The sequence below is a fragment of the Equus asinus genome, chromosome 1 (assembly GCF_041296235.1).
Source record: "Equus asinus isolate D_3611 breed Donkey chromosome 1, EquAss-T2T_v2, whole genome shotgun sequence".
Classification (NCBI taxonomy): domain Eukaryota; kingdom Metazoa; phylum Chordata; class Mammalia; order Perissodactyla; family Equidae; genus Equus; species Equus asinus.
The window spans coordinates 185626867-185642527 of record NC_091790.1 but is presented as its reverse complement, the minus strand read 5'-3'; the positions used below and the strand labels follow the sequence as shown (position 1 = coordinate 185642527).

General features: G+C 34.6%; 1 protein-coding gene across 21 annotated transcripts in view; it reads right to left on the bottom strand.

The window, feature by feature from the left end:
- Positions 1-15661, bottom strand: part of MKLN1 (muskelin 1) — a 311721-nt gene that overhangs the window by 51764 nt on the left and 244296 nt on the right. For all 21 annotated transcript variants that reach the window (XM_070513561.1, XM_070513567.1, XM_070513597.1 and 18 more), the window contains 2 exons: positions 9876-9988; positions 964-1176 (listed from right to left, as the gene is read on the bottom strand). In XM_070513561.1, coding sequence (XP_070369662.1) covers positions 964-1176; positions 9876-9988 — 326 coding nt within the window. The remainder of the gene's footprint in view (positions 1-963; positions 1177-9875; positions 9989-15661) is intronic.

Below are 15661 nucleotides of genomic sequence, written 5' to 3'. Positions count from 1 at the left end.
CTCCAAAAAAGCTTTGGACATGAGTTGAGCCAAGTAAAACCGCCTATAAAATTCAAAGTGGTTACTGTTTTGTTTGAAGTACTGACCTACAGTGAACTGATATGGAATAAGTATTCAAAGACAGATTGTGATAATGACACTGCCGGGGATAATGAGAGTTAAATGCACACTAATATTAAAGTGGCTTACATTACCGCTACACATACTCTTCTTGTCTACAACATCACTCTATGACTCCTATTGGTGCTGAGTCTAAACTTCATCTAGGAAATATCAAAATCCTTTCTGTTTTATAACAAATTTGTGATTATATACAAAAGAAAATATATTTCACTCAAATTGGAAGAAAAGCTGTAGATGTCAAATTCTTAGTCTCATTAAAAAGCAATTTCAAAGTTCTGCCAGGAATGTAGAATAAAAAGTTTAAAAAGGAAAAGTTGCTATTATTATGATTTATGGATATTTATCATAAACGAAATTTGTTTTTCCTAATATGTATTGCTCCATCTACTCTCTAAAGTTTTATAAATTAACAATTGTGTTCTGAGATCTTAATTTTTTGCTGTTTGTTTGTTTGTTGTCGAGGAAGATTCGCCCTGAGCTAACATCTGTCACCAATCTTCCTCTATTTTGTATGTGGGCTGATGCCACATGGCCACTGATGCGTGCTGTAGGTCCGCACCCGGAATGGAACCCAGGCTACCAAAGCAGAGCACACTGAACTTAACCATTAGACCACAGGAGCTAGCCCTGAGATTTTAGTATTTTATCCTGCACCAGACAAGAGAAAAATATTTTAAGAGAATAACTTTATACCTACTAAAACAATAGTTATTTTTATTATTTGTCACAGGTAGTGGAAATCACAAATAGACAACTCAGCATAACATGTTAAATAAACTCTAAGAGCTAGAGTTGTTAAGCACTAATTAATTCCACCATATATTTATCTGTGCACCAAACCTGATGATCAAACACCAATTTCGGCCCTCCATCAGCAGCAGTATCCTCACTGAGTAACATCCATGTGTTTGTGTCAATGTCATAACGATAGAAGTCACTTTTCAGAGATTTGCTGTTCCTCACAGAGGAATCCAAATAACGCCCCAATGTGTAGATTTGCCTTCGCTGAATGTCAATGCACATTTTATGACATGATCTGGCACTAGGACCACTCTGTGGAGAGCAAAATAAAAGAAAAAAAATTCAAAGAATAAATAACAGAAAATAAAATTGAATGCCGTTTTTTGTTGACTCTTTCATTAAAAGGTTTGCTCAGAAGCTCACAGCAAGTCAAGTAATATAAGTCTAACACCAGGCTTAAATCTCTAAAGGAAAGCAAAGAAGTGGTAGGAGACACAAATCTTACCTCAGAAATGCTTAAAATCTACCAGCAAAGACGAGATGAACTATTCTGAACCCCACAGCACTCTGTTTATAACACTTATATGGCTTCTATTATATACTCCACTGCATTTTAGTTATTTGTGCATAGAGCTTAATGCTCTAGTACATATCAATCTACTTAAACATACTTTTGGTCTTTTTAAAAATATTTCTCATCAGAATCTAGCACAAAACATGTACTCCAAGAATAGTTAGAATTACTGAATTTCATAACTGAAAGGAACCTTAATAAAATCTATAACAATTATTTCCTTTTAAAGATGAGGAAATAGAAGTCCAAGGAGGAAGAGTATCCTCCTGAAAGCTAGTAAGCTAGTGACAGAAGCAGAATGAGAATCCAAGTCTTTAACTTCTTCATCCAGCCTTTACAGTATATAAAACTGACTCTCTTGACTGAATAAATAACACAATTAGGGAATAATATGAAGAACGGTATATTATTGACAAAAAAATTATTTAGTTGAGATTACTTGTATCACAGGACTGAATAAAAGGTAAAAAGAAAATTGTACCATAAACAAAAAATAGAGTTCAAAAAAAGAAAGAACTTCAACTGGGCAGGATTGGATTAGAAGAGGGAAAAGAAAAGAGAACTAATATTTGTTAAATATCTTCTAAATTCTGCCTATATTATTATTACATGTGTGTGTGTGTATATTTCATATAATCCATATAACAACTCTATAAGGAAATATTATCAGCATTTCAGAGAGTCACAAAACTAGGAAGTAAGATAGAGAAGTGTTACCAGGGCCAAAACTTGTGTTCTTTCCACTATTCCAGAAGAGAAGAGAAATAAAAGCAAAAATACACTCAATACAATGTGTGTGGTTATCACTGAGCCGAAGAATCCCTGCTGCAGAAATAACAGGGCTGAAGTATAAGGTAGAAACAGGAAGCCTGGGGAATGACCGGCAGAAGAGACTGAATGTAATACTGTAAGCAGTAAAGAACGACTATAAGTTTCTAGAGCAGGATATAACATAAAAAGATCAGTATTACAGGAAAAGTAATCTAGCACTATCATTAGATTAAATGAAGGAATAAAGATAGTAGGTAGGAAGAACAGTTTGGCAATAGCGTTATTAATGCAGATAAGTTGATTTGAATCTGCACTTCAGTATTCATACTAATTACTATTTTAAAATTTATTTTTAAAAGATTTTGTCAAGGAAAATCTTCAGCAGGTAAAATGAAAATGTTATTTGAGAAAGAATTTCCTTCATAATTAAATAATTTCAAAAACAAAGATAAGATACTATATAATAATCAATGCTATATTTCCTAGAGTGTGAAATTTGAAATTTTAATAGGAAAATAACAGAACTTCTTGCTTCAGCTTAATTACCACTAGTGGTATTAAAATGACACCCTAGCAAATTACACCCTAGGTAAGAAGAAAAACAAAAATAAAGATAAGAATAGAAATCAATAGATTAGAAAACAGACAAAAAGTAGAAAAAAATCAACAAAGTTCGTTCTTGGAAAGATTGATAGAATTATAAGCCACGAGCAAGATTAATCTTTTAAAAAGGAAGAGAAAATACAAATTGCCAATATCAGAAATGAAGGCAGAAAAATCACTACAGCCTTGCTGGAAGTGAAAAGAAAAGAAGGGACTATTACAAAAACATAGGTAAAATCTGACAATACAGGTAAAAAGGTCATATTCTTTGAAAAAATTTAACTTACCAAAATTGACATGAGATGAAAGAGAAAATCTAAAGTCATTATATCTATTGAAAAATTAAATTCATAATTTAAAATCTTCCCACAAAAAGAACGCCAGTCCTAAACACTTAAGGAAGAAATAATATTAATTTTACGCAAAATTTTTCAGAAAACAGAAGACAAAAAAACCTTCCATTTTTAATCTGTATACTATTTCATTCCTAACTTATTCTATGAGGGAAACATAGTACTAAAACCAGTAACAACTATCACAAAGGAGGAGGAGGAGAAATAATGTAGAGGCAGTTAGTACACCTCATGAACAGAGATGAAACTAATCTTTATCACAGCATTATCAAATAGAATACGGTGACATATAAAAAGGGTATTTCATAACTAAAGGGGGTATTATCTCAGGAATGCAAAGTTGATTTTACATTTGAAAATCAATCAAGACAATTTGCCACACTAACAGAATTAAAGGGAAAAAATATGATCTTTTCAATATATATGTAGAAAAAGTATCTGATAAAATTCAATACATATTCATGAGGAAAAACTCACAGCAAACTAGGAACGGAAAGGCACTTCCTCAATCTGATCAAGAATGTATGAAAATCCTAAATCTAATTTTTCACTTAATGGTGACATATTCAATGCTTTCCTGCTAGGATCTGAAACAAGATAAGGACGTATATTCTCACCTCCTTTATTTAACACTGTACTGGAGTCTAAGTTACCGAGATAAGACATTAAAAAAAAAGTTTTAACAGAAAAAAAGAATGGAAAGAAAGAAGTAAAATTGACTCTATTCATGAATGACACGACTATTTGTTGAAAGCACCCTAACAAACCAACAAAGAAACTATCAGAAATAATAACTGGATTTAGAAAAGTGACATGATACAAAGGCAATATTAAAAAAAAAACTTTACTTCTCTGTATTACCAGTAAACAAATGGAAAATAAAAACTTTAAATTCCATTTACAATAGCATTAAAAAACAAAATATCCTGGGATCCATTTAATAAAAACATCTAAGACCTCTAACCTGAAAATTCCAAAAGTGCTGAGAAATAATGAAAAAGACTGAAATAAATGGAGATTTAACTACGTTCATGGATTAGAAGACTCAATATTATTAACACATCGATTCTCTCCAAATTAATTTATAGATTCATTACATTTCCAATCATAATCACAACAGTTTTAGAAATTGACAATATTATTCTAAAATTTATATGAAAATGTAAAGGACCTAGAAGAGTCAAAATAATTTTTAAAAAGAATAAAGAGGTCTTACATTACCTGACCTCAAGGCATGTCATATTAGTATAGGAACAGATCGAAAGATAATGGAGCAGAATAGAGTATCCAAAAATAAACATATAATTACACAATCAATTGATTACTGACAAAGGTGCCAAAGCAATTCAACAGATAAAGAAGACAGGGAACAACCAGCAACCAGAACTCTCATACATTTCTGGCAGGAATATAAAATGATACAATCTCTTTGGAAAAAGCTTTTATCAATGGATGCCAAAAGGGTGAAAGTTTGATGAGTAACAGGATATTTTCATAATCTCAAAATGTCTCCCCACAAATTACTTATTAATTATAGAGTGGAAAAAACCTGGTGGGTACCCTCCTTAACCAAGTGATTAAGGCTAACATTAGACAAACTGATATAATGTACCTTTTGATATGATATACTAAGGAGGACCCAATGTCAGCCACATGGTATTCCTGCTAAAAATGCTTAACCTAAATCAATTCTAAGGAAACATCAGACAAACCCAACTGAGAAATATTCTACAAAATAACTGCTCTGGATTCTTCAAAAATGTCAACATCAAAAACGACAAGAAGGGGCCAGTCCCATGGCTGAGTGGTTAAAGTTCCACACACTCCACTTCAGCAGCCCAGGTTCACAGGTTCAGATCCCAGGCACAGACCTACTCCACTCATCAGCCACACTGTGGAGGCATCCCACATACAAAAAAAAATACAGGAAGATTGGCACAGATGTTAGCTCAGGGCACATCTGTTTCATGGAAAAAAAAAAAAAAAAACAAAGACAAGAAAAGACTGAGGAACTACTCCAGACTAAAGGAGACTAAACAAACATGACATTGAAATGCAATGCATGATCATAAACGGAGTCTTGGGTCAGGGATGCAGATTGGGGGTGACAGTGGATCTTTGAAAGGACATTACTAAGGCATTATTGGGTATTGTCTCTATCTGAATAGGAACTGTATATTAAAATTAAAACAGCAGTTCTCAGTGCAGTCGAGGATTTCCAAGACATTTCAGGGAGTCCATAAAGTCAAAGTTATTTTCATAATATTAACTAAGATAAAAATTTGTCTTTTCACTTATTCTAAGCATACGTCGAATTTTCCAGAGGCTACCCGACTTTTGATATAGCAACAGAATGAAGGCAGAAGCAGACATGAGACCAGCTGCCTTCTATCACACCAAACATTAGCTTTAGAAAGCTATAAAACAATGCTACTTGATGTATGATGGCTATCTCGAGGAAAAGTACCTATTTAATTGTTTGAGTTGCAAGCTGGCCTCACTGCTTTTTCCATGGAACACTACATTACTTGAAAGAAAACTAACAATCCAAGTATAGTATGGTTATTCAGACATTACGGTTATGGCACACATTTTCTGAAAAATGAATGAAGTAAGGATGTCATTTTGAAGGAAAATAACTGACAAAATTTGTTGCCAATGATAAAATGCACGTTTTTAAGCAATAATTAGAATTTTAGAAAACTTCTGCCTGCCACTGTGATCTTGACACCTTTCCAATACTTAAAAGACTTTTCCAATGAAATTGACAGTGATATTAACAAATGTGAAGTTTTTTGGATATTGAATAATAAAACATGTCAACATTTGGAAGATGTGTATAACTCAGGGAACCAACATTTTTCAAGTGACCAACACATGGATAAAAAAACCATGCATAGGTAAAAGAATCTGTTCAAAGAGCAAGATAAACCAATGGCTTTTTTTTTAAATATGCTTTTTTTTGAAGAAGATGGGGCCTGAGCAAGCATCTGTTGCTAATCTTCCTTTTTTTTCCTCCCTAAAGCTCCAGCACATGGCTGTATATCCTACTTGTAGGTCCTTCTAGTTCCTCTATGTGGGATGCTGCCACAGCATGGCTTGACGAGCAGTGCTAGGTCCGTGTCCAGGATCCACAACAGTGAAGCCCAGGCTGCCAAAGCGGAGCACACGAACTCAACCACTCGGCCACAGGGCTGGCCCCACAATGGATTTTAACGTAACAGAATACAAAATATTAGATGATATGGTTTCAGAGTCTATAATGCAATTACTTTTAAGAAACAACCACTTGTCAATTTGGAATATGAGATCGAAAAAGAACGTGCAATTATCTGAAAAGACTATTAAAATACTACTCTCCCTTCCAAAAACATATCTATGTGAGGTCCAATTTTGTTCATATATTTCACATAAAACAACATGTCACAAGAGATTAAATGCAGAAGCAGATATGAGAATCTAGCTGTCTTCCACTAAGCTACACACTAAAGAGATTTATAAAAATGCAAAACTAAAGAAAAATACATTTGTTCTGAACCTAAAAAAACTTGCATATCTAAATAATTATTCTCTTTAAGAGCTGAGCTATTCTATTATCTTTCAATCTCCTAAATGTGTTATTAGACACATATTTAAGTGAATTAAATTAAATTTGCTTTTTTAATTGAATATCATACTTTTAAAACACATGCCCTGGGGTGTCATCAAACAGTAATTCGTACTCACTGGTATAGAAAATAAAATTAGATATATGAAATCCTAACTGTTCAATTTTGGAAGGAATGAGCATTTATGCTAGAGCTATATATACATTACCATTATATATACTAGCCAATATATATTACCATTCAATTCATAGATAGACCAACAAAAGGTTTTTAGGTAGCTATATGAAGAAAGTATTAATAAACTACAATAAATCTGAACTCCAGTATTCAGGCACCACTTTACTTATCTCTATTGACTTCAAAATAACAGAAACAAAGTGCTCTCATCAAAATAATCTCTATATTTTTCCAGCATTAGTTTTAAGTAATAACTAACTGCATTCAAAATATTACTTATAACTCTATGTAAATGACATAAAAAATAATACCCATACTCAGCTTCAAAAGTAGAACATTAATATTATCTTTGAGGCCCCCTGTAAACCACCACCCCCTGCCCCTGCTCCCTTGAAAGCAGTCACTCTCTTGAATTTGGTATTTATCATTCCCTTGCTTTTTCCAGTACCCTTAACCTATCTCATCTATTTACTCACTGAAGAGTAAGCATGTGATTCATACCTTAAGGAATTCAGAGTCTAGGTAGGGAAATAGGAATGCAAATCATTCATTACAGTAACCAATTCAGGGAATATAAGGGGTTAAATGAGTACACCAAAGGAAGCTTCTAATTCTGTGTGGGGAAGTCAAAAAAGGCTTCACAGAGGAAGTGAAGTTTGAACTGAGTTTTAAAGAATAAGTAGGTGTTTACTAGGTAAAAGCTGGGTGCATAGGAGGAAGACCCTCTTTTAATTCCAAACGGGGAAAACACTATTGCCAAAGGATGTAGTGAGAAAGTTGAATAATTCCAGCAACTACGGGTATGGCTGGCATACAAAGTTGGGAAATGGCTAGAAAGGTAAATAGGGACCAAATCATCACGAAAAATTTAAAGTTTTTACTCTAAGCAAAAGGAACTAAGGTAGATAAACTGCTTTATCATTATGATTATTGTTGTTACTGTTATTCACACTTCCCTGTATCTATGCCCTTTGACAGTGCCCCTCACCATACAGTGACTTCGGACTTGGTCACATGACTTCCTTTGGCCAATAGGATAGTAACAAACTTGGTGGAGTGCTCATATCCACTTTATCCCCCTTGCAACCCTGCCTCTGACATGAGAACCAGACCCAGATAGCCATGAGGAAGTTGAGCAACTACAAAGAACAGAGCCAAGTAGTCTCAGCTGAAGCTACCCTAGACTAGCTGACAGCCAGCTGACTTGCGACACAAGTGAGCCCAGCCAAAACCAAAAGAATGACCCAGCCAATCTGTAGACTTGTAAGCAAAATAAATGCTTACTAGTATATGCCACTGAAGTTTTGTGGGTGCTTGTAATGTAACAGATAGAGTATAATAAATAACTGAAAAGGGACTGAAGCTAAGCATAGGGTTTAAGCAGGTATCACACGGCCAAATAGGCTTTTTAAAGACTGTGCTAATGAATGGAAAATAGATCTGGGGATCAACAATGGAGGCAAAAAAGTTTATGAAAGCCATAAAGGTGGAAGCAGTGCCAAAAGGAATAGATAGGACAAGACATGTGAAATAACATTGGGTGCTAGAATTGTTGAAACTTAGGCACTAATTAGACACACTGTATAAAGAAGAGGGAGAATTTCAGGATGAATCCTAAACTTACTGCAAGAATAATCACAGATGCAATCAACCTAGATTTAAAATAGTTGAAGAGAAATAAGTTAGGGGTTTTTTTTTAGATCTGTCTTTATTTTTGTTGAGGACAGAAATAATCATTTCAGGAAATGGTACTTTAATACTGAAAGGCAAAGGCCATTTTTACATACTTTTACATGGCTAATAAATAGAAATTAGAACTTTAAGATATCTTTGAAAAGATAAAAACTACCCAAATGATTAATCACTAGAAGACACTGAGTAATCAAGAATCTAGTTTCCTAGGATTAAAGATATAGGACCAGATCTTTTTGAAATGGCATGCCCAGATTAAAATCAGTGGGGGTTGGGGGGCGACCCAGTGGCATAGTGGTTAAGTTTACACATGCCGCTTTGGTGGGCCGGGGTTCACGGGTTTGGATCCTCACTGTGGACCTACACATCATTCATCAAGCCATGCTGAGGCAGCGTCCCACATACAAAACAGAGCACAGATGTTAGCTCAGCAACCATCTTCATCAAGTAAAAAGGGGAGCACTGGCAACAGATGTTAGCTCAGGTACAATCTTCCTCACCAAAAAAAGAAAAATCAGTGAGGTTTAGAATCTTTTTCTCCCACTTTTCATTTGCAGCTCCTACTGTTTGGTTATAGTTTATTTTTCACCTACTAATCTGAAACAGCTTAGATGAAAGGTATGATAAAAAATTCTATAAAGATTTTGGGGAAAAAATTAATGAACTAATATTTGCTTTATACCAGTATATAATTATGCACTTATTTAATTGAAAGCCAAAAATGCAAGCTGTCTTACTCACTATGGAAATGCTTTATATATACATGTATCAACAGATAGGCACACATATGATTACATACATACAATTTTAGTTAAAAACAATATGTGTATTACTTGTGAAAACTGATATATAGTCAAACAGTAAGGGATCAAAATAGTGAGATAGTGAGGACATCAAAAGCACATTGTTCCAGAGGAAATCAAAATAAGATGAATGGTCAAAATAAGAGTAGAGGTGACAGGGACATGAGAACAAAGAGAGTCACACAGTTACTTATCCAGGCTAAAGCAGTTAAAAACTAAGTATTTAAAATAGATTTGTTCATGTACCAGTAGTTGAAGAACCAGGTACAGAAGCTGGAATGCAATAGTACTTAAACCAAATTTGTTCACTACAAATTCTTCTGCTACCACTGCTGACAGACATTAGAAAAGAATATAAATCATCCAGCAAAAAAAGTGCACACCCATAGCCTCATCAAAATACAGATGGATGAAAAGTCTGAGAACTTGCCTCTTTCTCAGTGTCTCTAGAGATACACGTCCACTGGTTCTCCTTCACGCTGTATGCCCAGAAGTCAGCCAGATCTTGTGTTCCATCCCAGCCACCAAACAAATAAACAGTCTCTAGGAAAATCAGAAAAAATACGTGTAAAACAATAAACTTAAGGACAAAATGTAAGTATAGGCATCCATACACAGCCAGTTGTTTCTAAGATCATTTAACAAGGTACATCCAAAATAAACTTAAAAATGAAATTTTTAAACTGCTAACATCCCAAAATATATACTAGACTAGTATTTCCTAAACATTAGTATACGGAAAGGCTGCTGCAGAACCACTGTTTTGAGAGATTTATAAAAATACAGAAAACTAGGAGGCATTCCCTGAGATTCCTAATTCCATAGGTCTTCCGTGGGTAAAAAGAGTTTGTATTTTTAAAGTATCCAAGGTGAATCTGATGTGCAGCCAGTTCAGGAGTTCCTGTGTTAGGCTACGAAAAGTTTATATTTACCACCTTCTTAACAATGCAGCTTGAGATTGTAAAAAACAGAAATCCCAGAGAAATACACAGTGCAAATATAACATAAAGACATCTAGCTATTTCTGAAAAAACTTCACATTAAAATTGTTTTCTCTCTATTGCAATACCAAAAACAATGGTTAAAACTAACTGTGAGTTCAAAGTAGACAGCTTAAGAATAAAGTGACAGATAGCCTTGGTATTCCTATGGAAACCAGGGGAAATTCTTCAAAATATACTATCGTGTGTTTAACTCCTCTGAAATCAACCTTTAAGCCATTCTAGGCATCTTGAGGATTTGATTTCTGCTAACTGTGAAATGTCTATTGTATCTATGGACTTTATCACTGTGACAAAACTGACTTGTTGCTCAGTGAATAGTGAAAATCTTTATACATAACACCGTGTACCATCCATCCTTCTTTATACTATAATAATAATGCCTTTCCTTTCCTCAAACATTTTCCCCCTTTGTAAATGTCTTATGTCAACCGGATTAAACAAAACCACCAACTATTGTTTTAAAAGTGAAATAAGACATTACAGGAAAACTGTAAAGCCTTCTACCCTCTAACTGACACACCTTAGTCTTATATATGTGGAGACTGTCATCTAAGTTGTATTCCACCACGAAGGGTTACAATTCAAACTGCACATGGAAATACACTAACACTATTTAACAAATCGATGCCATTCACAGAGTTGGGCTGTCTTCTAAGAGATTTTTGTCATATTTTCATATACTTCAAACTCTAAGTGAAATGTCCCATTCTATGCCCCAAGAACCTAGGGAACTCAAAACAATGCTTCCGGATAAGAACTAAGTTCTAGTGTTAAGTGGGTAAGCAAGTACAGGTCACAACCTCCCTGGGTCTTAGTTTTTTCATTTACAAAATTCTCAGTGTTGTGATGAAGTTCTTCAGATATAAGTTAGATGAAAACATTCTGGGGGCTGGCCCCATGGCCCAGTGGTCAAGTCCAGTATGCTCCACTTCAGCGGCCTGGGTTCGCAGGTTCGGATCCCAGGCACAGACCCACACCATTTGTCAGCCATACTGCAGCAGTGACCCAAATATAAAGTAGAGGAAGATCAGCACAGATGTTAGCTCAGGGCTGATCTTCTTCAAGCAAAAAACGAGGAAAACTGGCAATAGATGTTGGCTCAGGGCCAATCTTCCTCAGGAAAAAAGAAAATTCTGAAGGCTGTCAAGCATGAACAGCATTTCTACCTTTCAAACATCCATAAAATAAAAAATTCTTTGTAGTTACTAAGTACCACAGATGCAATAAAAACAATATTACTGTATATGATTCCATGTCTAACACCATACCTAAAAAACCTTTTGCTCTGTACAAATGTGAAATAATGGTAATTATTTTAAACCATTAAAAAACTGTCATATCTCAGAACTATCAAACAATCCATTATCATTAGTTAACATTTTGTTTCCCAAATGGCACACAGTAATGCCCAGATACTTAGAATTTTACAGGAACAAAACAAACTAAAGAATTTTCATCTGGCTTGAAAATTACTTGCCAAGGCTTCACTGTAAAGGCAATTAAACCTATTAAATTCTGAAGCCTGGAGAGGGAGGAGGTATATAACTAAAATAGCAATAGCGATTGACCTTTTGTTTTATAGTGTTTCTGGGTACCCTCTGGATAAGGTTACCCTAGTTCATTAACTTTAATAACCCTTCCTCTTGGGCTCTGGGTTCTCAATGTTCTTTCTGAAAAGCAGGTCTCTTTGTACGCATAAATTCTCACAGCAAAGAAAACCCACATTTCCACAACAGCCTCATTGATAGCTGAGCAAAATAAAATCTGGCAAAGAGCAAGCATCCCAGTGGAATTAACCCAAGATGTCATTCTTGTTTGTGAATGCTTTGTGGTCCTAGTTGAAGTTTAACAGTAAAAGTGAATGAATTGGATAGAAACAAGACCTTTTGACACACCTGAATGAAATGCATAACAAAATTTTAATTAAATCATATAATCATTTAAGTTAAATCTTTCAGAGATGAAATATTATCTATAAACAAACACCAGCAAAAGTATTATTTAATGCCTAATGTATATAAAAAACTTTTAAACATTATAAAAATAATTGGAGAGAACTGTAGTGAGAAGTAAGAAAGTAGAAAAAAGAAAACATTATTTGCAACAGGGTGGTGGCTTGGTTTACTCAATGTCCATTCTCATGCTTATAGGTTATATAACTATTCCTGTACATCCGTGGGGCAGTACAATCCTCCCTAAACAGCAGCCCTTTCTCTACATTTTTCTTCTTAAAGGAGCATAGGCTAGAGAGGCTATCCATTTCTCCTAGCACTCAGAAGAATGTTCAGTCAATATTTTTTGAGTACTAATCGTAATTGGCAAGGCACTTTAAAGAATAAAAAGACATAATCCCTATCCTCAAGCAGCTTACAATCTAGTCAAGAATATAAAACAAGTACATAAATCACCATGATGCAGGATAGACTAAGTGCCATAAGAAGGATAAAAAAGCACCATGAGAATTCAAAAGAGGGCAGAGGGTATATTTGGTTGAGGGGACTCAGGAAAGGTTTCACTGTGACAGTGATATCAGAAGGGTGGCTTTGTTGGCAGAATGGGGGACAAAGAGGACATTTCAAGCAGAGTAAAAACTATAACAAACGTATAGGGACAGAAAAACACAACAAAAGTGTTTTAAAAGGCATGGCCTGTAAAGTCAGGCGGATCTTGGATACAATTTCTGCTCTGCTACCACGGCTGTGTGACCACCCCACAACCAAGTTCCTTAACCATTGCTTTCCTCATGTCTACAATGGCACACAGTACTTATCACACAAAGCTACTGTGAGAAATAATGCATGCAAAGTGGTGCAAACTGTATGATGAATAAATGCACTGTTCAATTTAAAAGGACACAAAAGGCAGCAGGTAAAGGTGAGGTTAAAAAGACAAATAGCGGCCAGAACATGGAAGGGGTTAAATGACACTATAAAGGTTTTGAACTCAACTGCACAGACAGTGGAGTAGATACAGAAATCTTAAGCAGAAACGTGACATGGTCAGATCTGAACTCGGCAGCATATAGGACCGACTGAAAAGGAGGAGCCAGGGAAAGAGAGGGAATGGAAGTAAAGTGACCAATAACAGCCTATGTTCAAAATGTCAAACCAATTTCATTCCATGAGACTAAATGAATCAATAATCAACTAATCAATCAGTCATTATTCAGGCCACAAAAACTAAAACTCAACCATATTCTTTGGTACAGGTCTTTTTAGTATCAGTATTAAATAAACCCTACAGCTACTTACTACCAGTAGTACTAATCAACACATCTCATATATGCTAAAAATAAGGTAGAAATTTTAACACATCAGTGTCTTCATACCATTTTGCACAAAGAAGCAGGCTTTTTATTTTATAAGCCCAACTGCAATATCTATCCTTCTACTCAGATTCTTACGGGTAAATCACACTGTGCTTATTGCATAATCTTCCACAAGATGGCACACTATTTTCATAATTAAATCCATTTTTCCACTTTGAAACAGTATAGAACGCATATAATATACACTGACAGCATGGGCCCAATCTTGGGTAAAATTCTTGTGTCAAAAGGAAGAGGTAAGAGAAGGGTTAACAGGCTAGGGAAAGAAGTTAATTATTACACCACCAAGAGAAAAACAAATGAAACGGAAAAAAAAGTTTTAAGAAACACAAATTTATACTCAAAATAAAAACAAAACTCTGTCAAGACACTTAGTTTAAGAGTTTAATCCTTCTGAAAGTGCAGCTAGTAAGATCTTAAATTGACATGAGAATTTTTGAAGAGAGGAACAAATTAGAAGGGGAAAGATATTTTATATGTTCTTTAGCCTTACCTTCTTTAGCCACTTCCTTGAATTTTCATGACCCAGCAGATTATCAATTGGACTCATGTGCCTCCCTTTTTAAATAGAGCTATATTCTTACATAAAGCTACGATTACAAAACTATCTAGAGACTGATCTTTTGGGTGAATTCAATATATAGATACTTTCCCTGATAAAAGGTTGTACTTTCTGCCTATGACAATATGCTTTGTATTCTTAATTAGGGCTGTATTTCAGAATTCCTTTCTGGATAACTGTATGAAAGAAAAAGATCTATGTCATATACAGCTACAGAAATATAGCCATATGAATACATTCATGTGTAAAAAAGAAAGAGTATTTTCATCTAATTGGTATGGAATAGTCAAAGGTTCATACTTCCATAGAAGGGCTCTTCCAAGTGACAAGCAACACCCCCTCAATTTCTTTTGTAGATAACAAATACTGGGGTTTTGCCTGAGTCTTACTACCTATTTTGATTGAGAGAGGGGGAAAAGTCTGGTACTGTAGGTTCTCAAAATTCAACAAAGAGTTACACAGAAAAAACTGCCTGGTACAGTGGATATGTAAATTTTCATCTGAATAGACTTCCACATCAAAACAAAACAGACATGCATTTTCTTTCTATTTGCCTTATTTTACCCAGAGATGAAACCTAATTCAGAGTTGAAGAATCCACGTGAAGAGGCACCAGGTACAGGAATTATAATCAATAAAACTGATATACATGTTCAGTAGGACAACATACTACATTCCTTCACCACCATGAACGACAGCATTCACTTAGGATGTAAGAAAGCTTTGAAAACGAAATAGTAAAATTTATGCCCTCATGTACTTTTTTTTTAATGGTTACTCTATCCTTAGAGCTGTAGCGAAATGAAAAAAACTATAGACTGAACAAAGAAAATAAAATTTAGGTATTACTAAATTTTTATCACTTGAGAACAAGACACATGAAAAACAGGGAAGCAATAATTGCTTTGAAATATAAGCCACTTTAAAGACACTGAAATGAACTTCTAAATTTTACTCTAGTGAAGGTGTTCTTAACTTTTTGGGTTGAGTCCCTTTGATGATCTGAACTCATTGATTCCCTTCCCAGAAAGATGTAAATACAGACAAAATTTTGTATATAACTTCAACAGATGAAGAGCCTTTGCTCTCAAAATGCAAATAATGCAAATAATGACTGGGCTTCTCGACACTGTATTTCACTACTTAGGTACCAGCTTTATGAAGATGAAACTTCTAGGTTCATCTTCAAATTCTACTAAACCTACCTAATCTTTATCAATAAAATTCTTAAATGGGTTTTAAATTTTTTCTCTAAAAATCTTAAAAGTATATTTATGGTTTCTCTTCCTTTCTAAAACATCAATTAGGACAATATATGTAAA